This window comes from Podarcis muralis, chromosome 6 (assembly GCF_964188315.1).
Source record: "Podarcis muralis chromosome 6, rPodMur119.hap1.1, whole genome shotgun sequence".
In the NCBI taxonomy this organism is placed as follows: Eukaryota; Metazoa; Chordata; class Lepidosauria; order Squamata; family Lacertidae; genus Podarcis; species Podarcis muralis.
The window spans coordinates 42,708,127-42,734,522 of NC_135660.1; the positions used below are offsets into that span (position 1 = coordinate 42,708,127).

Sequence of the window (26,396 nt, forward strand, 5' to 3'; positions counted from 1 at the left end):
CCAGGCACAAGTTACTATGCTGGGGAAATCGAAAGTAACTTTTAAAAGCGCTTTTGGAATAAAGCAGCTGCAGCAGTGACGCAGCAAGATTTAAAGCAGCATATATAACGCTGAAGGCTAATGCCAGAGTCATGATGGCCCTTCAGGATGCTTGTAGGATTCCTAAGCTCAACAAGAAAAATTATGCGGACTGGGTTCTGTATGCAGAGGCAATTCTGCGGAAAGAGGGTTTGTTTGAGGTGATTACAGAAACCCCCCCAGCTCCAGTTACAGATGCATGGAAAGCTAAGGATTCCAAAGCACGGGGAACACTTACATTGATAGTATCCCCAGAAGAGCTCTGTCTATTGCGTGATAAGACCTCAGCCAGAGAAATTTGGGATTCTTTGAGAGAGGCTCACTTAAGGACAGAAGCTGGATCTACTATGTTTTACTTTAACAAGCTGCATAATATGGCTCTTGCTGAAGGTGGAGATGTGCGTTTACATCTGATGGAGATGCAAAATCTGAGACATGAGCTGCAACAGAGAGGACTCAACATTCCAGAGGCTGTGTATTCTTTCATGATACTACAATCTTTGGGTTCAGGTTGGGAGTCTGTTGCAACCCAGATTGCTGTGCAGCCAACAGCTCAGCTGACAGTGGACTACGTTACTGCCGTGGTTTTAAATGAAGCAGATCGCCGGGGTGCTAGCTGCATGGGCAAGGGGGAGTCTTCACAGACGTCATCCCATAGTGCAGTGGAACCACCAGATGGCGCCAAAGCTTTGAAGGCAGTGAAATGCTACTCATGTGGACGTCTAGGCCATATGAAGAGGGAATGCAGATATCCCAAGGCCAAGACAGAGCAGCGCAGCGAAAGCTCATCGCGCGGAAAAGGCCGAGGCAAAGGCAAAGGTCCGGTGTCTAGGACAACGCAGCACAAGGCTATGGTTTCACGCTTCACTCCAAAGGTTGCAGAGATCCGGAAGACGTCTAGATCTTTCTTCGTTGTTGATTCGGCGGCGACCCACCACATGTGCAACAATAAAAGACTGTTTGTGTCTTTTACGCCGCAGGAAGGTGCGATTCACCAGGCGGATGACCACACTATTCCCAGTAAAGGCTACGGAACTGTTGTTCTTCACAGTTTGGACTTATCGATACAGAATGTCCTTTACGTGCCAGACGCCAAACATAATCTTCTCAGCGTAGGACAGCTAATTGAGCGGAACATTGACGTGTCCTTCAAGAACAGGAAGTGCATCATCACAAAGAAAAATGATTATGAATTGCATGCTGAATATGTTGATCGTTTGTTTGTTTTGTATTATGATGATGTTGTGCAGGATGACACTTGTTGCATTGCAGGTTCTAACAAAAGTTTGCATGCAGAATGTATTCATGATTTTCATCGAAAATTTGGTCATTTGCATTTTGAGGCAGTATCTAAAATGCCTGCCTTGGTTGAAGGTATGACTATTAAACCCTGCAAGTACCACATGAAGTGCAAAGCATGCGCAGCAAACAAGGTGAAAATGGCTGCGAAAGGTAAGGTGTCTAGTAGGCAAGCTACGGAACCATACCAGGTTGTTCATGCTGATTTGGTTGGACCACTAGCGCCCTCTTTGGGTGGAAATAGGTACTTCATGGTTCTCATTGACGCATTTTCTAGATATATTTTTGTGTACAATCTCAAGCAGAAATCAGAGGCTTTTCCTAGGTTCAAGGAATTCTGTGCTTGGTTGGAAAATGTGCATGGTAAGAAGATAAAGACTCTTTTCAGTGATCGCGGGGGAGAATTCACTTCTCAGCAGTTTGAAGCTTTTCTGACTGAGAAAGGAATTCAACACGATTTGTCTAGTCCTCGCTCGCCATGGCAGAATGGACTTGCGGAACGGGCAAATCAGACATTGCTTCAAGGATTAAAAACCTTGCTGCATGATGCCAATCTTCCAGAGAGTTATTGGGCCGAATCTCTCTCGTGTTTTGTTTACAGTTACAATCGCAGGTTATCTTCAGCGATTGGTTGTACCCCCTATGAGAAGATGTTTGGCAAGAAGCCATACATCAAACACATGAAAATTTTTGGTTCTGACATGTGGATTCATTCACCACAAAACTCCAAGTTAGACAAGCGTGGATTGCATGGTATCTTTCTAGGTTATCAGAAAGGGTCTTACAGAATAATGATGACTGACTCTAAGACAATTAAGCTCACGAGAAGTGTTGAGTACAATGCAAAGTGGGGGGAGAATGTGGGAATTTTCCAATGTTATCCTGATGACAGTGATGAGACTGAGGATAGTCAAAAGCAACCACAACAACCCACACCCACTGATGAAGGTTCTGAGTCTGAGTCTGAAACTGAATCAGGTGATTCAGAGGATTTCAAGAGTGCGAAAGCCTCTATGCGACCCTCTGAAAGCTCTGATCGAGAAGAATTGGAGGAACCATTGTTCACAATAGGTCGTTTTTCTCCTAAGAAGGAAGAGGAGAGTGTTGAAGACTTAAGGCTAATTCGTAGGTCACAGAGAGCCACAAAAGGCAAACCTCCAAAGAGATTTGCTGATGAGTTTGCTACGATAGCAGTAACAGCTGTTAAAAGCTCCAAGAAGGTATTTGAACCTTCAAGTTTCCAAGAAATCCAGGGTTTGGATTCAAAGGAAGCTGAGCCATGGTTAAATGCCATGAAGGCTGAGCTTGATTCCTTGGAAAGGAACAAAACTTGGGAGCTAGTTCCAGTAGTTCCAGGAATGAAACTGCTTGGAAGCAAATGGGTCTTCAAAGCGAAGACAGATCAAAATGGCAAGATAGTCAGACACAAAGCCAGATTGGTAGCCAGAGGTTTTGCACAGGTACCAGGTGAAGACTATCACGAGACCTACTCACCCACAGTGAGGTATGAAAGCATTAGGCTTATGCTCAAGCTAGCTGCAGAGGAAAATCTACACATTAGTCACCATGATATTAATACAGCTTTTCTGTACGGATCTCTAGATGAATCACTTTATATGCTTCCACCTGATGGCGTACAGGTAAAACAGGGATTTGTTTGTGCTCTGAAGAAATCCCTTTATGGTCTCAAACAAAGTGCACGGTGTTGGCACACAAAACTCACTGAAGTATTGTTTTCTCTAGGTTTTCAGCAAGGGAAAGCTGATCCATGTGTGTTTGTCAAAGAGGAGGGGCAAAAGAAACTGTACTGTTTGTTTTATGTTGATGATTTATTATTCTTTTGGAAAGATGTCGCAATGTACAATAACGCCCTAGCTCAACTGAAAGAGCACTTTGACATGAAAGATCTTGGTGAGGTAAACAACTACCTATCTCTGGAAATAGAGAGAGATCAAGATGGTAACATTCTAGTACACCAGTCACGGAAAACTGCTGATGTGTTAAGCAAACTAAACCTGATGGATGCTAACCCTGTAGACACACCGATGACAACAGGTTATCAGGTAGATGACACTGAAGAAGCATTTTCTGACACTACACTGTACAGAAGTGTGCTAGGCAAGCTAAACTTCATTGCCAGATGTTCAAGACCAGACATTGCTGTTAGCTGTAATTTGCTAAGCAGACAAGTCAACAATCCTAGTGTCAAGGATTGGAAAGCTCTGAAACGCATAGCGCGGTATTTGAAAGGCACTATGCATTACAGACTGAGACTTAACAATCAGAAGTCTGGTGGTCTTGAGATATTTGCAGATGCAAGTTTTGGAAGTGACACTACAGACAGGAAAAGTACGTCTGGAGTTTGCTACATGTACAATCAGGGTCTGTTTGATTGGTCATGCAAGAAGCAAACAACAGTTAGCTTAAGTACTTGTGAAGCTGAACTGAATGCACTGTCTTATTCACTTAAGGATTGTGAATGGTTGATACAATTGTGCAAAGATATGAAAATTCCTGTCAAATGTCCAATCCAAGTTTACCAGGACAACAAAGCATGTTTGGCTTTGCTGAAGTCTGAAGGTTGTAAGCAAAGCACGAAGCACTTGCAATTAAAGTTGCAGCATGCTAGGGAATGTATTCAGAAGGGACTCGTAACGGTGTCCTATATGCCAGGTAATGAAATTCCTGCTGATGTATTGTCCAAGATTGTATCAAGGGATCAACACTGTACCTATGTGCAGAAGTTGGGTTTGTACTGATATTGTACGAACACGCTGCCCAGTGATGTTCACAGAAAGGGGGAGGATGTTGGTTTCTGCTTTCCTTCACTGTGCAGCGAAAGGGCTTGTCACGAGACAGGTGTTTACATTCCACAGTCTGTACTGTTGGAGTTTCTCACGGGAAAGGGAGACTGGATGTGACGTACACTGGTTTCCTGTTTTTCACTGTGTGATTCTCTCCAAGCTGTCGAGGAGAGAGGATGCATTCTCTGCTCCTGCAGAGGCAAGTTGTCTTTCTGTAATATATCTGCTTTGAACTGTAAATAAAGCAATATAGAGTATGTAGTGCGTACTCCTCATCCTTCCGCTGGGCACGGAACTCTGCTTTACACCAACACTTTTATCCTCTTTCCTCTGACTTGAGCACCCAGGATATTATTTTAGATGGAAGCTGCTTGTAGCTGAACGTTCCTAGCTTGATCTCCTCATTATTCTTTGGTCAGTGGCATAGCTTGGTGGACCGCAGGAATCTGTCATTTGAATTGATTCAGAGTGACAGCAGGGCAGGGAAGAGGTGGCGGAAGCTGCATGTCTCTTGCAGTCTTCACATCTGGCTCCTCTCTGATGAATTCAGTGAGCTTCGTTCGGATTAATCCATTATAGCAAGATGTATTGCAGTGTTGCACTGTGTATGGCAAGACAGAACTGGCATTGCTGCTAGGATTGGATTTGCTGTGCAGATGACTAATTGTCCTGTCACCTTTTACTGTGTGGTTAGCCTTAAGTTGATTAGCTGTATAAGAAAAGAGAGGGGACAAGGCAACATAACATATTGGAGAATAACATAAAATCCTGCTGAAGAACAAGAGATTTTAATTGGAAGCTTGGTGGTTTTGGTCAGCAAGAACACTTTGGGAGCAAGTGTTCTCAAAGTGGCAAATGGGTGTTTACAGCAGGAGCTCACTGATACCCCACATCCACCTAGGCTACCTTAGATTCTGCAAATTTGGGTTACATTCCAAAACTTACCAGTTCTTAAAGTATCTGCTTACCTACAACACTCATTGACCTGCATCTCTTGCAGTCAGAGGAAGTAATGATAGGCAGTATTTTAAAATAATAATAATAATAATAATAATAATAATAATAATAATAATAATGTGTCAAATTGAACAGAAGGGGAAAAACCTCACAAAGATTGGTGATTTTGGTATATTTTTAATATTAAATTTGAATGATGTTCATCTTCCCAAATTCTTAGGTATAGCCATTACCAGCCTATTTAAATTCATTTTAATCATTTGGGAGATCAGAATAAAAAATGTCAGGATATGTTATGACATCTGGGCACCAGCAAAATTGCCCATTAGTATACAAAGTATGTGATTTACAATTACCCATTGGCATTAATTTAGACTTAAACAGTTAATCATATATCTTGAGACACTACCAAAGTTATTAATTAATAGTAATTCATCCACATACAAAGCTAATTTAAATTCTACTTGCTTGTGAACAAAACCAACATTTGCCCTTACTTGCGATTTAGGAGCGTGGTATAATATTCTAATTCACTTCATATATTATTGAGGAAATCAAAGTTTTTCCGAAGAAACAAACATAAATTGCCAGTATATTTTGTCAAACACCTTTTCAGTGTCCAGAGAAATAAGTGAAACTGGATATTTGGTACTTCCAAGGGCAGCAGCTTTGTGGGGTTTGAGCTTCATTGGAGTAAACCTTTAATTTCATTTCCCTGTAGTTCTTCCCTTCCCTTCTGCAACTATTCATACAGTTGAGTTAAGCACCCCAATACAGCCACTAAAGCTTTAAAGAAGGGTGGGGAGAGTTATGTAGAAAATAAAATCTTTGCCACAAGGAAAAATTCTTGCAATTGTATGGTAGGAATATAAGGAGACAAGACAAACCAGCTGTAAAGTGAACTTGAGGAAATGAATGTTTAGTTAACCATCCTAAGTGGCCAATCATCTTCTGTATTCCACGCAGTGCCAAATATCTTCCCACTCTCATCTAGAAAACTGTCCTGAGGTCTTATGATGAAGGGTGATATATAAATCAAATGAATGAATGAATGAATAGAAAAACAACATTTATTTCTTACATTTGTATCCTACCTTTCTTCAATTGTGAAATCCAAGGTGGCATACTGATGTATTCTGTTTCAATAAGACTAAACCGAACAATTATGAACTGGAAAATGGGTTGGTAAAGAATTGATTTATGACATGCATCCTACTAGAATTCAATAAAGTAGTTTTGGTTGGGAGAATTCCTTTGTGGTCTCCTCTATCTTTCTATGTATGAAACCCTGTGCAAAATAAATTAGTTCATGAAAAGCTAATGCTGAGTTCCTGGCTTTCTTCCTTTTCTGCATTAGACTACATGAAAGATTGCTGTATTGGTTGGAAGGCTCTAATGCTGTACTCTTATTCCTTGGTGTTTATCATTGCTTTAGTATATAGACCACACTCATTCTTTCCTGGCGGTCAGAAATCACTCTTCTGTGTGGACTAGATAACCACCTCAAATGTAAAGTCTGTGATCATCTGACAAATTGCTTGGAATACATTATACTTGGTGATAAATGCAATCTCCTTAAAGGGAAACCTATTCATTTAACATAGTACTTCCAGGATTAATTGCTTGCCAGGCTAAATTGCTCCATAAAAGTGCATACTTTTTTATCCAATTTCTTCATGGCATGATTAGTTAGACCATTCCATGCTTTGTGTGCTAATTACACTGGCTTTTTCTTTTCTTTAATTATTATTAATTCTTACACAGCATGTTTTGCTTTTAGTTTTTTGGCTGCTGCTTTAAAATCGTATTGCTGTTTCCTCTTTAAATATCATGTTGTGCTTTAGAAAACAGAGGAAGCAGCTCTACAAAGTGTAGGCAGAGGGCAGCCCTTACTTCACTACCAGTTAGCAGTATTAGGAGCTACAGGGTGCTAAATACTTCCATTTTATTTTCCACCCAGATGTCCTCAAATTTGCATACCAAAAAAATAGAATAAACAATGTTATTTCAAACAGAGAGTGAGAGCAAGAGCAGCAGGAAAATAATAAACACCAATGCGAGGCGGGAGAGCAAATAAATATTGAAGGCCTGTTGAAGTGAGACACTCTTCTCTTAATGTCAGAAGGTCAAATAAGGGAGGGGCCAGATGATCCTACCAAGTTTGTGTGCTGTAGCCAAGAGGGCCTTATCCTGTATTCTTTCCAGCTGCACATCTCACACCTGTAGAAAGCTGAGCGAGGCCTTTCTTGAAGACCTCAACAGATGGGCAAGATCAAGTGGGAGCAGGCTGTCTTTTAAGTAGACAACTTGGGAACAGAGAGACTGAGGAATGTTTATTATGTTTGCTCTCTGTAACTGTTAGCAGAGATTGTATTTGATGGAGTTATTTTATAATAAGACACAAAGGTATTTCACAATGCAGTTCCTATACAGATTTGGGCATCTCTCACATTTTTTAAGGAAGGCTTAAAAAAAAAATTGTTCCCCAAAGCTTTTGATACAAGGTGTAAATTAGAGCTTTCTATTCCGGTTGAATCTGATAGTAATGTAGTCAGTATTTCTAGTTGTTTCAACATTTATATCTTGCACTAAATCTCAGTTGCCACTTAAGACTTTGTGAAGGTAAGTAATAGTGTCTACTGGATTACCCCTATGCACTTGCTTACTGACACTCAAAGAACACTAAAAGGTTAATGAGACAGGACTTTCCTTTGCAGAAGCCTTGTTTCTTTTTGGCAGGATTTGTCCTTCTTGGTGCTTGATAATTTTATGCTTTCCAACAATTTATCTGGAATATATGTTAAGCTAACTAGACTGCCATTTTCTGGATCCATTTTTAAACATTGACATAACTTTGAGCACCTTACAGTCATTTTGTACAGAGGTTGACCTTAGGAACGTGTTATATATTTTTGTGATAAGATGAGCAATTCTGCATTTGAGTTGTTTAAGAACTCTTGGAAGGATACCATCCGGGCCTAGTGACTTGGTTCTTTTCAGTTGTCAGTAATGTCTGGAACTTGTCACTACTATTCTCCTTGATTCCTCAGGCTCACTTCCTGAAAATGGCAGTTCAGGCATGGGTATCTGCCCTACATCTCTGAAGTTGTACAGTTGTGGAAAGAATGTACCTTGTAACTTCTTAAAAACAACATTTGTGTTGACTTTCGCTTGAATCCACAGATAAGTGAATTTTGCAGAGCTACAAATCCAAAATAAATATAAGAAGAAAAGCCAAGAAATTAAGAAAAATGCCTAGTATCTAGAAGAGCACTAGAAAATAAACACTCTATGTATTGTCTATCCTTGAACTGTGTGTGTGCGCACACCCACTCACACACCCACACCCCTTTGCCAGAACAAGGAATCAAGGGCACATTTATTTGGATCCATCTGCATTTTAGTTAGTTGCACCTGTAGTTCTGCTTAGTCTCAGGCTGGTTGTCAATAACAAGATTTGGACTATAAATAGTTTCTCTTTTTTTACCACGACCCCACTTCCAAGCCTTTTACTCTGTCTGAGTATCCAGGCCCCAATGCCTTTCTTACATATTCAGACCCCCAATATGCACTGGGAAACCCATAGTGAACTTAAAGGTAAAGGTAGAGGGATGCCTGACTGTTAAGTCCAGTCGCGAACGACTCTGGGGTTGCAGTGCTCATCTCTCCTGCTTTACTGGCTGGCCAAGGGAGCCGGCGTACAGCTTCCAGGTCATGTGGCCAGCATGACTAAGCTGCTTCTAGCGAACCAGAGCAGCGCACAGAAATGCCATTCACCTTCCCGCCAGAGCGGTAACTATTTATCTACTTGCACTTTGACGTGCTTTCGAACTGCTAGGTTGGCAGGAGCAGGGACCGAGCAATGGGAGCTCACCCCGTCGCTGCCGACCTTCTGATCGGCAAGCCCTAGGCTCTGTGGTTTAGAACTTACATGTCTCCTAAATGTCTGCATCAATACAAAGGATGGAAACAAACCTCCAGAAGTGTTTACAAAATACCTCAGTGAGTATGTGGATTAGTTCCTCATACAAAGCTAGATTCTCTGGTAAATTATTCCCCAGCATGCACATTGCTGATGCTGAGCAAACAAATAACTGAAAACTCAGTAGGGAGTTGCTTCAGAACACCAGGCTAACACTGTCCCTTAGCTCTCCCACTTTAAAAAAAACACAGTATAATTTTAATGGGTTAGGATCCCCCCACCCAATCCCGACTGACATATGTTGAATTGTGGCAGCACTAGCATAGCCACAATAGTGCAGCTCATGGGAATTGTAGTCCAGATCTGGAGGGCACCAGCTTCGCAAAGGCTGCTGTATTACATGATTCCCAAAATGGGCTATCATCTTTATACAATGTGTTACAACAGAAAGATACTTGGGGTGAGATGTGATGTCAGTGAAGCTTCAAACAGAAGGTTGTAGATACCTCCTATAACAACAAAGTTTAGCAAATGATAATTGACTGGTGTAATGTAAACTGCAAGTATATGTGGGCTTAGACTTTGTAGACATTTTTGTGTTCATTCAATGATACTGTAGCTGTTTAAGGGGAAAATATTTTTATTTTCAAAAGCAACTTATGCCTCAGTTCCTTCACCTCAATTTAGAGATGCTGTTATTACATTGATGGTAGAATGCAAACCTGACATAGGAACATTAGTTGCATCCCATAATACCCAGTTCCAGTTGTTGCACTTTTACTGGTGTTTATCCTAGTAACCTCAATGGTGGCAGTATTTATTGTGTGACAATGTTAGGATGAGAATATTAATACTTTACTTTTTTAATATGAATTCTCATCTCAAGTATTGCATCTGTACTACATTTTTAGAGATGTGCTTTATCTGTAAGGGCATTTTACCATAATTATTATCAGGGTTGAAGCTACATTTGTGGTATACAAGTATTTTTTTGTGAGCACTGCTGAATTTTGAATATGTTACACATTGGCAATATGCTCCAAGCCAAGGGGATCACTGTTTTGAATTTCTTACTCTTCTGGGATGTTGAGAAGGGGTGTGCATCAGCACTATTTGGAAGTACTTCTCTTGGCAGCAGCTAGAATTAAACTGCTAGGATACCAAGAGAAATTGCTAGTCCAACTCCCTGCTGAATCCAAAAGTCCATTGCTTTAGTGAATTTCTAGTGTCTTGCTGGAGCTCATTGTTAATGAGAACTCTGTATGCGCTCTGGAACTATGTGATACTTTGACGTTACTCTGCACTTTAGATTCATTCCAGAGTAGTACAAAAACAAATATTGCTTTAAGCTGACTGACCTCCCTAGCATGGAATTGAACAGCAGTATTGGCTACAACATGTGCAAAAGCCAAATTAGTTCCTGGAACCTTTGCCATATATAATTCAACCACATGCCATTATTCAGCCATTATGTTTTCCCAGAAGATTCCTCAAGGAAACATCTTTAACCAGTAATGAAGCTGAGTTCACATTTCCTGGGAAAGGGTCACCATCTTCTTCATGAGAAGCACCTTAAGTCTGCTAGTTGTGATTGGCCAGAGACCCCTTGTGAGCATCCTGCCACTCTCTAACAGGAAACCTATAGAATCACAGAATTGTAGAGCAGGAAGTTAACCCAAGGACCATCTAATTAAACCCCCTGCAATGCAAGAATCTATATTGATATGCCTGGTAGTGACTCAGAACTTGACTTGAGTAGCATTTAATGCCTCTTCTTTTCTTAACGTTATCACATTTTGGTTATGGTACACTGCCCATCAATAAGCCCCTTTGCTATAACTGGGCATCTTGCAGATTCCCAAGCTGTTCATCTTTTTGGGTGTCGCTAAAAGGCTGCTTTTCGTGCCTGTTCTTCCATATGTTATTTTATTCCAGTCATGTATCTGATGTGAAACACAAGCTACTGTGTTCTTAAGAAAAGCTTTTCCTATTTCTTAAATTTTAGTATGAGGAACCCAGGGTCGTAGGCATGTTGCAAGCCTGGCTCTATTGTTTTCTTTCTGGAAGAAGAGCATGAGGTGGTTGAGCCCTTTCAAGGTAGTCTAGTCATTACATGAACCGTTGTGTCAAATGCAGAAGGCCAAGCATAGCATATGGAGGAATAAATCTCTGCGCACATTCTATATTTCACTTTACATTGTGTAAGCTTTGTGATAGGCATTATCTCTGTTGACTAACCTGGCTGCCCCTCTGGAATGTAGAATAAACATTTTAAATGTCACTCATTGCTTGGCATATTTTGAAGCTGGCATGTGATCTGCACAAGCCACAGCAAAAGGAACCCCAGATGCGTCATGCTTTTTTTAAAGGGAAGAAGCATGTAATAAAATGACTAATTAGACTACTAATGAGCGTAAAGAGTAATTAAAATATTTTTGCTTTTTGCCAGCACCAGACTCTGAAGTGTTTTAAGTCTCAGAGGGCTGGAATCTAAACCTATTATGATTTATTTTGAAGCATATGAGCCAATTTACAGTTATTACTGTTGCAGGGGGTGGGTGGGAGTAGGACTCAACATTTGCCAGCAGTGCCTATTACGAAGTGACTAGGGAACTGGTGCCTGAAGTTTTGTGGTAATTCTTACACTGTTGAGTCCCATCACATAGTTTAATGCTCACCCCTAGTGACCCATCCCTTTAGTTACCTTCTCCTAGAATGCAGGTTTCGCCAGAACCTTAATTTGCCTTTTACCTTCATCATCATGGTGTAATCGGCCAGAAAGGGACACAAAGAACATAAAAGGTGTTTCTGAGTATATGTTTTCATTCACTCCCCATATTACGCAGGCTGTAGTGTGTGACGAGCAATGAGTAGGAGTAAGGCAGACCACTGAGCCTGTTTATCACGGTATAAGTTTAGCAAAGCAATTTGAGTAAGGAAACCTTATTACAGAAGAGAGAAAAACATTCTTCCAGGTTAATAACAATTTCAGCCGGGAGATTGTTGAGTCTTTGGGTATATTAACCAATAGGATGAGAGATTATAATGTTTTGTGTTAAAGTTGATATGCGTGAAGCTCACTTTTAAATTGTTTCCCCCAGCAGCTGCCTCCACATAGTGAATCAGCATCTTCTCTTCATACCACTTCTAACCCATCTTTCATATTTCACTCAGTGAAACATGTAGGCAATTATCCATGTAACCACCTGGTGAGATTTCTGGAAAGCAGTGTCTAGGGCAGGGGTAACTTTCCTATGACCCTTTAGATGTTTCTTGTTCCCTCAAACATAGGCAGCATGGCCAATGCAGTTCCAACAACATTTGGAGGATCGTGGGTTAGCCACCCTTGGTTTTAGATACACAGAGAGGCCCATTCTCACCCATCTGTAGCCTGAGGCAAGCATGCCTGTATAAAAGAGAAACTGCCTTAAGGAGAAGCAGTGTTAAATAGTGACAACCATGAAACAATTGCAGATCAATAATGAGATACATAGCTGCCATGTTCTGCTGGTGGTAGCCTACCCAGCATTCTGCCTTAGAGCCATAATTAGCCCTATGTAGCTACCAATACACACCATAGACTCTATGTAGAGTGGGCCTTTGTGTACATTTTTGCCTCAGGACTTTTGTCTCTGATAGCTGGAAAGCTTTTGAAAAAAAGGTGTTTCACATATCCTTTGCCAAGCACAGTATAGAGTTGTGTGTATGAACTCCATGATTCACCTGTGTTTATGCTTTTGATAGATAAGTTCACTTCCTTGCCCAATATTTAGACTAAAGACAGAGTCAAGGGAAACAATGGTACCTCCCATGGCAATACTTATCTCCCTTGAAAAGTATGGACTTAGCCCTTTGAGTGTGGAAGCAAAAGTCATGTGTTAAGCCACCTTCAAATAATTTATTTAGTATAATTTAAGACCATCGCAACTCATGTTCCGCTTCCTTAGTTTTAACACTTTGTCTCACAACAACTGCATTGTTACTTGAATGATTGCCCTACTCATAGCATTTTAAGAGGCATGATTCATAATTATTTCATATGTTTACCTTAAAAATTTATTTGGCAGGTTAGGGGGCTTCTACAGAAATTGCAGCTAGCCACTGGGAAATATGGACAAAGTACATGTAGTAGATGAGCGGTGCAAAGTGGACTTATTTATGTTGTACCCAAGGCATAGTTAAGGTGCCTAACAGGAGCACTGGTGTCTGTGATTGGTTAGAATAAATTCTCATGGTCCATTTGCTTACTTTTAAGCCTCATGGGCTGCAGATCTTTAGGCAGAAGGAAGGGTGTCTTGGTGAATGATCCAGAATGCTTGAAATTTTTAACTGACTGGCTAACATGTGAATAATAAAAACAATATAGTCCCTGCTGCCAGCTTCTGACCCAACCAACACAATACAAAAGGAGAAAGAGATGAGAAAGGAAGAGGAGGCAAGCGCACACCAGTTATTATCTAAGTTTAAGGACTAGCTGTTTAGGGAGAGGATAAGCTGAAAAGTTGTTGTTCTCATAGCAGAACAGGTAGAAAGGCACTTCCTCTCATCTCCCTCTCTGCTGTGGCCTGATAGAATGGTTGCTGCCATGTGGTGGTTGAGGAATAAGCCTGATGGAGTTGGTCTTCCAACAGAGTTGATAGAGTGGCCCTGCTTCCCAGGGTTCCCTCTGAATTAATCAGCCATTAGCTTCACTAACAACTGCTTTGTAAATGAATGCCTTTTTGATGTTTATGGATGTTTAAAGAATCTATGTCCCAATCAGGCACTGTTATTGTCCAGTGTGAACTCATTATGGCTCATTGGGTGCAGAGGCGTTTTATTTCCATGTGACAGATAATGCTGTGTGAAAGGTTGCTGTGAATACCTGCTTTATGTGCATTGTGACTGGTAAATGGTCACACTGAAGTGGTTAATCTTTGGACCTCTGCTATCTACTCTGGCAGAAGTCAAAGAGCAGTGATTTAAGAGGGGTGGGGGATGAGAACTCGGATACATCACTCATCTTAAATCTACAGCCATGCGTTGCAGCAGAAAATTAGCTTATTCTTCAAGCCACAGAGATAGACTGAATTGCTTAATAACCAGAAAGTGATGAGAGATAGAAAATTGAGTGCCGGGGAAGGAATCAAAAGCATTCAGTGTGTTCCATTTGCAAGCAAACGGAGCCAGATGAAAACAGAGAGGCTGAAAAGCTGCTGAAGGTTCAGCCTACACAAGCAGGCTCTCTTCTGTACTTCCCCCCCTGCTTCTTTAAAATGGGATGTGAGGCTCCCTCAACACAGAATCCATCTACCACACAAAGAATACATCCCTACTTGACAGGAATGAACAGGTGTAACAGGCTGCTTTCTCCTACCATCTGACAACACTGCTGACTCAAATATTTTTCTGTACCCTTAAAAAGAATCTGCTTATACTGTCTGATGAAACTATCCCTTTGTTTTGCTTTCCCCCCTGCCGTTTATTTTTGTGGCTAGTGGATCCCTCCTTTTAAAGCGTAAACTCACTGGTTTATTTTTATGCTCATTACTGAGGAGGAAAACAACCCTGATACTTTGCACAGAGGAACAGCAGCCTTATCATTAAAGCTGGGTCAGGAGGAAAGTCCTAGCTGCAGCAAGAGCTTCCTCTTTGGCTGCTTCTTGAATGGTTTACTTGACTTGAATTCACAATGGCAGAAGCCATGGGAGCTGGTTCAGAATGTCAGCAACCTCTGCGCTCAGGGTTGCCCATTACAGCACTATTAGGCCATTGTTTAAAGATTATAGATTGGGTTTTGTGTGTCAGCTGGCATATGGTGGGATGTTCTGTTACCATATGCCCTGGTTGACACGCCTGTGTGCTCTTTTCAGACATGGACCCTTAACATTTGGAGAGGAATTTTGAATGTTGTGTTAATGCTGGTGTTCAAGTGCTACTGAAATCTGATGTTCTTTTTAGAGGCCTGAGACAATAGTATTCCAGAGGAGAGCAGTGAATTTTATCAAGAAGAAATTAATGAAACAATTTATTTAAAGCACTTAATCCTAACCAGAATTTATGGTGCTAATAAATGCTCAGAACTGTTCATTATTCTGGCAACTATAGGTAAAAGCAGGAGTTATGCAGAAAAGCAAGTATGTGCTGTAAAATATTCCAATTTTCTAGTAAGGGTATGGAAAGGGGGTGGGGGAGAGGAAGTTGGGCACAAATAGATGGTTTTAAAGTGATTATTTTTGTAAATGCTAGGAAGTTGGGCACAATTAGAGGGTTTTAAAGTGATTATTGATGTAAATGCTAGGGGTTTCTGGGATGAGATGGGTAGAGAAGAGAGCAGGTTTCCAGGAGGTGCAAATAAGTGAGGATAGCAGAGCAGAGGTAGAGGTGCTTTTCTTGGGGCAGGGGCACAGTGTGTCATGAGGGAAGGTATGTGAATAATGCAGTGGTTTGGCAAAGAGTTAAGGGCTGAAGAGCTTATGCCTTAGGTGTGCAGAAAAACTAGGTTAGAAACAGAACAAAATTCGAGGGGGTGTGGAAATAGAGAGGTGATAACTTTCGTTGGCTTATGGACCAACTAAGTACAGTGGTGCCCCGCAAGACGAATGCCTTGCAAGATGAAAAACTCGCTAGACGAAAGGGTTTTCCGTTTTTTGAGTCATTCCGCAAGACAAATTTCCCTATGGGCTTGCTTCGCAAGACGAAACGTCTTGCAAGTTCTTGCGAGTTTGTTTCCTTTTTCTTAAAGCCGCTAAGCCGTTAATAGCCGCTAAGCAGCTAATAGCCGCTAAGCCGCTAATAGCCATGCTTCGCAAGACGAAAAAACCGCAAGACGAAGAGACTCGCGGAACGGATTAATTTCATCTTGCGAGGCAGGAATTAGTGGAACTCGTTACCTTTCTTTATCTGCATAGCTGACTGGTGGTGAAGTGGAGGCAGTTGGGCTCAGTAATGAAAAGGGAAATGGAGGAGGATGAGAATGCAAGATTTCTCATGCCAGCAGACATCTTTGGGAGAAAGAACCCCAAAAATCTGGAGCAACTAACTCTGGCTTTTTCGCCCAGGTTTAATAAAACAACAACAGCAACAAAGGATAGATTCCTGTTACTTGATGGCTCATTTAAAGCATGATTGCGATGTTAAAAGTTTTAAAAGGTGCACACAGCTTGAGCACTCCCACTTTGCTCCTGCCACAGTGGATCAGGGAAACAGCAGTTGACTTAGCGTTACATCTGAATCAGTTCTCATGGTTTGCTTTCCTCCATATAAACCATGATCTGAAGCCATCATTTCTTTTGTGGGAGAAACAAGCCACAAGCATGGAACTTTTGCCCAGTGTGATTAAACAAACCATACCTCTTGGCTCAGCATTATGTATGAATGCATCTTCTATGCACTGAAGGAGACATAAACCTGGCTTTCCCCTTAACCTTGGCTTGAAGATTGCTTGCCTTTCTAATCAGAAGCTTCCTGCCAAACAGGTGTGTTCTTTTGCAGATGAAAAGTCTTCCTTTGTCTCTCAGCAGGCTGACTTTCAGTTGGTGCTAAAGCAAATTCATTAATGTTGCAGAATTCCAGTAAATTTGTGTTGCCACTTCAGCGATGAAATATGTGCTAGTCAAAGGTGCCTTAGCACAAGGATGTTTCCTGCCCAGTTCTGTGTAAGAAAATTACTTTGATGTTCATTTCCCATGGAAAATAGTGTCTGTCTCAAACAGCTCTGAGTTTAAGGCAAATCAATATCCTGTTTGTGGCTAATCTATAAATTAGGACACCTGTCCAGGGTATTCTGGATCCATAGCAGAGACTTGAATTACGATAGTTTTGCTCTCGAGTAGTTAATTCTTAGATAATTTGCCTCACAGTTGCATTATTAATCTGAAAAAGAAATTTAGAATAGCATGGAATAGATGCATATTTAAAGCACAGTGCTGTTTAAAACAGGGCTTTTGTGTTTATACTAATGTGCAGTTCAGTGACTTTATGAGAAGTTAGAAGTTGGGGTGCTGTGAATAAAGCACATTGCTAAGGGAAGAGCCAATTGAACCCAGCTTCAGATGTGAACCAGGGGATTAGTACAGATTTCAAAATATTTTTTGCTGGCTTTGCTTTATTCTGTTTTGCTCACCTACTTCTGGAATTGAAACAGTGAGGAGGATGTATTTGAAGAGAGTTAAGTCACAGTTGCCTTGATTATAGCCTATATCGGATTTGTACAAGCATGGCAACAATAAACTTATCCAATTGAGTTAAATTGCTCAGAGGCAAATTATCTCATAGCAATGTACTCCAGGGCAAATTTCTTACTTGGACAAGTACCCACATTTAACCTTTTAGAGCACAGGAGCACAGAAAGCTGTTTATACAGCGGCAGTTCATTTGTCCCTTTAGCTCAGTATTGCCTACACTGACTGGCAGCAGCTCTCCAGAATTTCATGTGTCTCTCCCAGCCCACCTGGAGATGTCAGGTTGAACTTGGATCATTTTGTATGTATCACACGTACTCTTTCACTGAGCTGTGATTCTCCTCACAATTTGATATGATGAGTCAGGGTGGTACGCATCATGTTCAAGAGGAAATTAGTGCTCTCATAACATCTATTTGTTGTTTGGATGAAGCAACAGTAGTAGTAATGTTAGGCCTGCTGACTCTACTTGTATTACCACCAGTATCTGGAGGAAGTTGTAATCAAATACACTGAAAAAGTACTTGAGTTCTATGGACATAACCAGGGTTGGGTGTCCTCTGTCTTCTGGCTGAAACAGTTCAAGTATATGAACGCTCACTAGGAAAAGAGTAATGGCCAAGCTACACATTATGTAATATCCACACCCACATTATGTATTCTCTCTACCCCCACACCAGTGTTTTTCCCCAAATAAACTTGCTGGCTCAGGTGGCTATTTGCCTCTTGGAGCTTAAAATATGTATATATAGTTATAATCTTATAGCAGGACAAAGCTGTATCAGAAATAAAATTAGTGTGCAAAACAAAAACAATTTAAAATTAAGAGTCAAGAGTTTTTTTAAAAAAAGCTTGTGTAAACAGGTAGGTTTTTAAGAAGCATTTAAATGCTCATGAATTGCACATCATTCCAGAGGGAGATGGCGAATGTTATCACTACAAGGCCTGTAGTAATCTGGTAGTTGCGGAACCACTGGCATGGTCTCATTGGAAAATCTTAAAATTTGCCCTGGTCTGTACTGGAGGTCATGGTCTTCTAGCTATTACTTAAAAATGTGTTTTTCAATTGACAATACATATGAGTAGTTCATCAAGCATCACTCTCCTGGCTCCCACTCTCAGAGAAAGTACTTGGACTCTCAACTTGAGAATTCCCAAAGGCTTTATTCCAAAAGTCATCACATAGTTTAAACATAGATTAAGATACAGGCTACAGAATCGGTAATTCAGAAATAAAAGTGTAAGATACATGGTTGGCAGAAGCTAACACATTGTCACAACAGCTGACATGTCCACGTTGCTCCTGCTTTGCAGAGCGGGGTGGTCACAGTCAGTCTCATGATTCATGTCCCAAACAATGGGACTGGACAAGCAAGCGGGCACTCCCGTGTGTAGGCTGGATCTGCTTGCCAGCACATTTAACAGCACATCTTTGGAGATTGGGCCAGCTCACTATCTGATTCAGGCTCATTTACCTCCCTGGTTGCCAGGGCAATCTCAATCTCCGGAGGCAGGTTGACAGCTGGGATGTCCAGCAGCATCTGGGCAGACTATCTGCACCCCTCCTCCTATTTCCCGCTCTCTCTGATAGATCCTGCCAGGACCATCCCTCCTTGTTTGTTGCCATGGGGCTTTTGACAGTCACTTTTGATTGCTTTTATCAATTTGTTTTTATTGATTTAGTCTATGCTCTGACTCTATAGCTGCCCATAAGGTAATTTTACTTGGATATTTTATTCTCTGTTTTCCCCTTTTCATCCTTCTGTCATATTCAACTCATTTCACATGTTTGGTACTCCTTGCCATTTATGCATGGCTGTCGTTAATAAGGTGGTACTATAAGGGAAGACTGAAATCTTTGCAAAATTGCTGCTGAGCTCTCCACACCTAGCGCTAAGTGAACAAGGATTGCTGCTTGTTCAGCAGAACATTCCTCCTTCCCTCATGTGCCCCTTAAATCTGTTCTAGGGGTTGCCCTTGCAGATTTGCCATGGGTGTCCATGGGGGGGGGGGAGGGAGAAGGTCTCATTGTGCAGGTGGAAATCCTTGCTCTGACAGGGTGGTTAGTTGAATACCACCCAATATTTTGAGAACACTCGAAGGGTCAGCCCAAACTTTCTCACAAGGAAGTGGGGCCCCTGAAAATGATGACTTCACCCTAGTCTTTCACTCTGGAGTTTATGGACAGGCATCAAAGTCTAATGGAACTTACTCTGGATGTCTACAATGGTCTTGCATTGAGCGGTCACTCAGCTGCTTTCCACATACCCAGTTCCAGGCTTCAGAAGGCTTAGTGAGTTTCCCAGGGGATCTAAAAGATGGCAGATGGGAATCCCTCCATTCATAGTTCGTTCTGTGGCCTCTTCACAGTTCTCCTTTTCTAGCTGCTTGGAAGAGTGCTTTATAGCAAGCTCTCTTGCTCCAAAGTTCTGCAGAATAGGACTATGTAGGAAGGCTGGATCTGACTAAATTAAAGTGCAGCCATGTGTTATCTGTTTATGAAGGAATCCCTCCCTGCACCTCATGAATACCATATGCTCCTTCTTACCATAGGCAGGGATAAAAGGTCATGCTGCATGTAGCTTGGAGTGAATCAATAACTTTTATAAGTGCTAAGCCACACCAAAACTAATTATTTTTGTGGTCCAGAAATACATTAGTGCTGCATTATGATGCTGGCATAGGCAAGTGGAATCCATCAAAGTCACTGGTCTCAGTTGGTGGGGGAGAGCAGCTTGCTTTGAGAAGAAGCTCCTCCTCCTGTTGCAGGCAGTTTTAAGGGGAGTGCTGAAGGGAAAGAAGAAGAAGAAGAGTTTGGATTTGATATCCCGCCTTTCACTCCCCTTCAGGAGTCTCAAAGCGGCTAACATTCTCCTTTCCCTTCCTCCCCCACAACAAACACTCTGTGAGGTGAGTGGGGCTGAGAGACTTCAAAGAAGTATGACTGGCCCAAGGTCACCCAGCAGCTGCATGTGGAGGAGCGGAGACGCGAACCCGGTTACCCAGATTACGTGACTACCGCTCTTAACCACTACACCACACTGGCTCTGGAAAGTGGAGGAGCGATCCCTGTTTCCTTCCCATAATACTTCCTGATAGAAATGCTCTAGCTACATACTACTCTGCCCCCCCCCTTTCCAAGAGAGAAAAATCGGACTTACTGTGAAGTTTTATTGGTTTACCTTACCCAAGTCCTAGGGTGTGTTATGAATGCAATATTTATAGCAAAATTATCAAAATAAAGAATTTTAGCATGCTTATGTGAATGTTCTCTAGTAGTTGGAATAAGGAATGGATTCTAAGGGTTTTGTGTGCAAGAGGTTTGGAGAGAGAACTTGGTTCCAAGAACTAAGAGACGTTTTAGGTTAGCAAAACAAGTGCAGCTTTTGTAGGCAATCGTTTGGATCGTTTCTTCATCTCCTTTGTGTTCATGTAATGTATTGACCTCTGCTATGTCTATGAAAGCAATTTACATTTAGAAGAGCTGTTATCACACTTACCATAAAGAAATCAGTATTTTTATTCATAGAACCGGGAGACTTTTAACAACCTGAAACAAAAATGAAGTTCATGCTTTATCTCCATTTGCCTTTGTTTTGTTTTATTTTGTGTTGGTCACAAATTGCATTTGTACGTTGTGTGACTTAATTTTATTTGCACTTTTATATACCACCTTGCAATCTGTTGATGGAGGGTGGTTTAGAAATATTCTCAATATATAAAAATACATTTTGATTGTCTTAACTCCTAAGACTCTAATAGCCTTGTACGGGGATTCAACATTGTACTGAGGAGTAAGTGGAAGTTATTTGAAATATCATATTGTTCTTGTCAGCATCTCCAATCAGCTGTGACTTGTTTATTATGCACTTTGCAGATAAGGTTGCTTACATGCTGTCCACCTTTGATGCTATAGTTGGGTCAGAAGTGTCATTAGTATAATATTTTGCCGTTGACTATCTGTTTCGGTTAATATCACATTAGGCCACAGAGAGCATACTTAAGAAGCTGCATGCAACTGTATACACAATGCACCATAGACTGCCCCGGCTGATAAAATTTGCTTAGGAAGAACTCAACTTAAAACTGTCTCCTCTAATATACAGTATTGTCTTAGTGCTGGAGATTTTCTGGTAATATGACTGACAAATCCTCCCAAAATAGTGGTGCTATGGGATAGTCATAGGTGGCTCATCTGGTATGGTGCAGCTGCTACATTAGTTTCTCAGCAGATGGATTACTTTTGCTTACCAAGAAGTCAATACGATGCGAATTTGGCAGTCCTGCTGGCATGCTTGCACTGCACTGACTTCCCTGCCACATCTCCCATCTCCTAGTAAGTAATAGCATCACAACTGCTGGGAAACTAGCATAGCAGCTCTGTTACCCTGGCAGCTGAGACCACATAACACCAGTCCTGAAAGACCTACATTGGCTCCCAGTATGTGGGTGCTGACCTTTAAAGCCCTAAAAGACCTTGGTCCAGTATACCTGAAGGAGCATCTCCTCCCCCATCGATCAGCCTGGACACTGAGGTCCAGCTCCGAGGGCCTTCTAGCAGTTCCCTCACTGCAAGAAGTGAGGTTGCAGGGAACCAGGCAGAGGGCCTTTTCAGTGGTGGCACCCGCCCTGTGGAATGCCCTCCCACCAGATGTCAAGGAAATAAACAACTATCTGACTTTTAGAAGACATCTGAAGGCAGACCTGTTTAGGGAAGTTTTTAATGTTTGAAGTTTTATTCTGTTTAATATTCTGTTGGAAGCCGCCCAGAGTGGCTGGGGCAACCCAGCCAGATGGGCGGGGTAATAATAATAATAATAATAATAATAATAATAATAATAATAATAATATCTGTCTCTGAGGACAGCATAATTGAAGTCTGAGAACCATTGTGGCAATTTCTGGATTTGAGTACTACCTGAGACTACTCAGCACTGAAAGGCTGAAAGATTCCAACAGGCAAGAAATATCATACATGCAGACAGGCCCGATGCCAGCATTGTTTTGCAACTTTGAAAATGAGCAACCCATGTCTACATTCAGCTCTTATGTAGCAGAACATAAGCTGCTTCACGTTTAGGGTGACTGTGAACACTGGAGCCATCAAAGGAAGGGAAATTGCTGATTGATACCTAGAACCTCATCTCCTCAGCTGCATTGTTTGTTAGATCATAATTACTGAGAACCCTTTTTTTCCTCTCTGAAAAAATATATATAATTTGTTTGAAACAGAAATATCCAGATGACTGAACAGACCAAGACTATATGTATGGATATATTATTCTAGAATCTGTTTCAGGCAAACTCAAGAGGAGGGCTTCAAGGACCAGTTTAGTATGGTGTCAAATAAGAAATCCTAGGTAACTTAGTAACCACCAGATGGTCCTAATTTTTATTGGTTTTCCATGTAGAACTGATATGTGTAAATATATCCCTTTGAGCTGTTGATTTTAAACTTTGTCAGCTAAAATGACACCACAGCTATGCAATACAATAGAAGAAAAGGCTTCTTTGCAACACGTAATGGAGAATATTTTCACTCTCCGACCTTCATACATGAATGTAAAATTTCTCTCTCTGTTTCAGAGCCATTATCAACCATTTCAATCCAAAGATAGAGTCTTACGCAGCTGTGAATCACATCTCACAGCTTTCAGAAGAACAGGTAAGTTACATGCATCTTTTTAATTCTGTTATTTCTTATGGTGCACTGTTCAGAAGAGTTCACCCTACTCTGTCCCGGCTGACTGCATTGGAAGCCTTACAGTATCCCGAGCTAGGGTTTAGCAAGCTCTCAAAATAGCAGCACATGAGCAATAAATGGGGCATGTGCTGCCACATGGTTAAAGTCTAGGAAGACAGAGCTGTGGCCCAGGAAGAAAGACTTTTCCCAAGACTACCCTGAATTGAAAGAGAATGCACAGCAGGGTCAAGGTGGTTTCTCATTTGCAAATGTGTCCTTGATAGGTGATGACTCCGGAAATGCGCAGTGAGATCTTGGCAAACATTTGGAGTGCAACTTAATTTGGGGGAGTGCTAGGATTATGTGAACATACGCAATAGTTGATGCTGACTTTTCAGTGTAATGGAATTCACTAAGCCATGAATAGCTATTTTAAGTACATTTCTAAATGAGGAGATTTTTCATAGAGAGAGCAATTACGGTTATATTTTATTTTATCATAATTCAGCCTGATTCCTCTACTTCCTTGCCTGTCAAGAGCTGTGTAAATGGGCCTTCCTGAAGTTAAATAGCTTCAGGGAGGAAAAGGTTGACCTTCTTGTCCATTTCATTAAAACACACACAGAGAGAACTGGGGCTTAGGAATTTTGAAGCTTGGCAGTAGCTAGTCATACACTCGGTCCACCCTTCTTTCCCTTCAAGTTACAATTTATTATGTTGATGCATTGCAAGATAACCTGAAGGTATGGGTTAATGATGCAGCATCCCTGTTCTTGTTGGCTTTCCTTTGTACAGTTCCTCTGCAGAAAGAGTACTGCCAAGCTCCAGACAATCTATTCAACTTAATTTTCTTGCCAGGAGTTGCTGTACCCGTTACTATGTTCTATGATGTTGTATTTTACAGATTCTCATTCATCTGTTCACTGCTGATTATATCAGCCTATGCTTTTTTTACTTCTTTTTTTAAACCCTTTCAGCACGTGCAGTAATTGAAAATGGGGCCCTGGATGTGGGAGGCTTCGCAACCATGCTTGGCTTTGTCTGCTAGTTTTAAGAAAGGGAAGCAGCTTCTCCCTGTCAGTGCAGTGGAGCATTCATCCCCCAGCAGTTCAGGGAGGTCATGCTGAATTCTTTCTTCACCACACGCCTGTGCTTTAAATAAAACCACCACCAGCAGCAGGCGGCAGGTAATGAAATCAGCTCTGATGCACAGAGCAGTTTGAGGAGAGATTATTAGGAAGCAGGGAAGTGGTTTGATTTCTTCTTTCAAATGGAAGCATTACCCCGAAGTGGCAGAAAGATCAAAATAGAGAGGAGTTAATTAAAAAGAGGTGGGACCTCCGGATGGCATCCAAAGGAGGAAGGTCTAGGCTAGGGCTATGCTAAATGGTAGCCACTTCAATTTTGTGCATGGAGGTAAAGCTTTGGAGAAGGGGTGGAATGTTCAGTGAACACTCAAATTTTGTTTACCTTCCTATCTCCTCGCTGCTATTCACTGCCTGGTTTTTTAAACTGGAACATCTTTCTGGGACTAACGAACCTAGCCAATCACAGATCAGGTAGCGAGAGTAATGATTTCACTGAGGGCAAATGAAGCCAGTATATTTGTTTATATTTCTTAAATTTGTATACCTCCCCCATCATCTGTAGTCCTCAGGTCAGTTCACAACATAAAAATACAAGGCCAAAAAAACCCCCCCAAGAACACAAACAAATCAATAACCACCCACACCTCCTTCCAGCCAGTTGCTTTGCCCTCACCATGAACCATGATATCAGAGATTAGGGATAGGAGGGATCTTGCACCTGTTGTCAAGGCAACCAGGCTTGGCTATCTTGGTCATTGCTACATTGGAATGGGGTGGATTCATAGGTTAATAGCCTTTGCTGTCACTGTCCCCACACAATAGGTGAACATTTGAGCCCTCTTTCTTCGACCCTTCAAAATAATAATAATGAAGGAAGGGTCTGCATTTTGTAAATGTTTGAAAGGTTTTGAGAAACAACTCTCTTTGATTCAGCATTAATCTATATGTCCATCCTAAGAGGGCCTTAGATCTGCTTCTGCAGTGAGAATCATGGAATCATTCTGGATATGGGACTCGGATCTATTTTTGATATTTTTTTTAAGCTAAATATTTCTGAATGCTTCTGCTTTTAACCAATCTGATAATGAGCTAAAATATATATTCCAGTGTTTTGAACAAATAGCTTGACTAGATAGTACACACAGACTGTTAATAATTTGGAACATCATATTAAATACATTGGCTAAAGCAGGGTGAGGGTGAGAAAGCGCAATATTTTTTGGCAGTAGTATGCTGTGAGCACTGAATATGCTTTTTTGAAAGGTCATCTCCTGTTAAAATCTGATAAGAAATCCAATTTTGTAACTTACAAATAATTAAGTAAATTGCATGATTATTCATAGGTTATATCAGTGCTTTTTTGTACTATCAAGCATACAACTACCAGCATTGTAGTAGATAGAAGTTACATCTGTTGAAAGGCCTGGCTATCAAGTTTTCAAAACTAGGGAATGTCATTGTGATCAAGTCTACCCACCCTCTGGCTATGCAGGCAACTCCACAAAGCAGTTGTTGCATCCAGGCATTGTGATTTAGTTAACATGCTTCTCAGTTTGTGTCCACATACAGGCTTTCCCAATTTTATAATACGTGAACTTCTTATTGTTCACTGTGCATTTGCCTCTCAATACTTGCTCTTTTTGTATACTGAGCATTTTATTTTCTACTCTACTGGATGTGGATGTGGGGAGGATAATTAAGTTTAATGCTCAGAGTGTGTGGGTTACTCTGCTGGTCACTCCCCCAAATAGATGAACCAGAACAAGCCATATTGTGGAAACCTTCAAGCGACTGCTGTAATTTTTGCTGCACAGTCAGGGCAGATGTATTCAGCCAGTTCTGTCTTTGTGCCCCGTTTTTTTCAAGCAGCTGTAGCAAAACTACTATATCATGCTGTCATTCCGCATTGTCATTCCGCATTGTCATTCCGCATTGTCATGCATTTCCTATCTAGTTCTCCTGAGTCAAACCTTTAGTAATTTTGCTGGGATTGTCTGTCTGATGACATTTAGCTCTTCCCTTAGTGATTACAGTTATGATGTAATAAGAGCTCTGTTGCTCAGTAATACTAATTTGTGTAAAGCTATTAGCTAAATTTTCTTCTGCTCCCTCTGCTTTTCATTAGTTTATTTCAAACAAGTTTTTAAAAGCAAATAAACTTAGGAGTTGCTGTTTGCAAGCTCACATATCCCCACCATGATCCTAAGTGCTCTGCTCTGTTCTCTTTACATCTGGGTATGTACTGCGTCCCCAGCTACAAGTAAATTAATATAGTAGTTTCTTTAAGTGGCTGTTCTTGGTATTTTGAGCAGGGAAGAATATGTTCAAGCTTTTTCAAGCCACTGTTAATTTGTTTCATGGTCAGGTCATATATCCGTAAATGTCTTTGTGCATGTGTATTTA

General features: G+C 41.1%; 1 protein-coding gene across 4 annotated transcripts in view; it reads left to right on the top strand.

The window, feature by feature from the left end:
* Positions 1 to 26,396, top strand: part of ARMH3 (armadillo like helical domain containing 3) — a 133,220-nt gene that overhangs the window by 81,727 nt on the left and 25,097 nt on the right. For all 4 annotated transcript variants that reach the window (XM_028730525.2, XM_028730524.2, XM_028730526.2 and 1 more), the window contains one exon: positions 22,809 to 22,887. In XM_028730525.2, the coding sequence (XP_028586358.2) occupies positions 22,809 to 22,887 (79 nt within the window). The remainder of the gene's footprint in view (positions 1 to 22,808; positions 22,888 to 26,396) is intronic.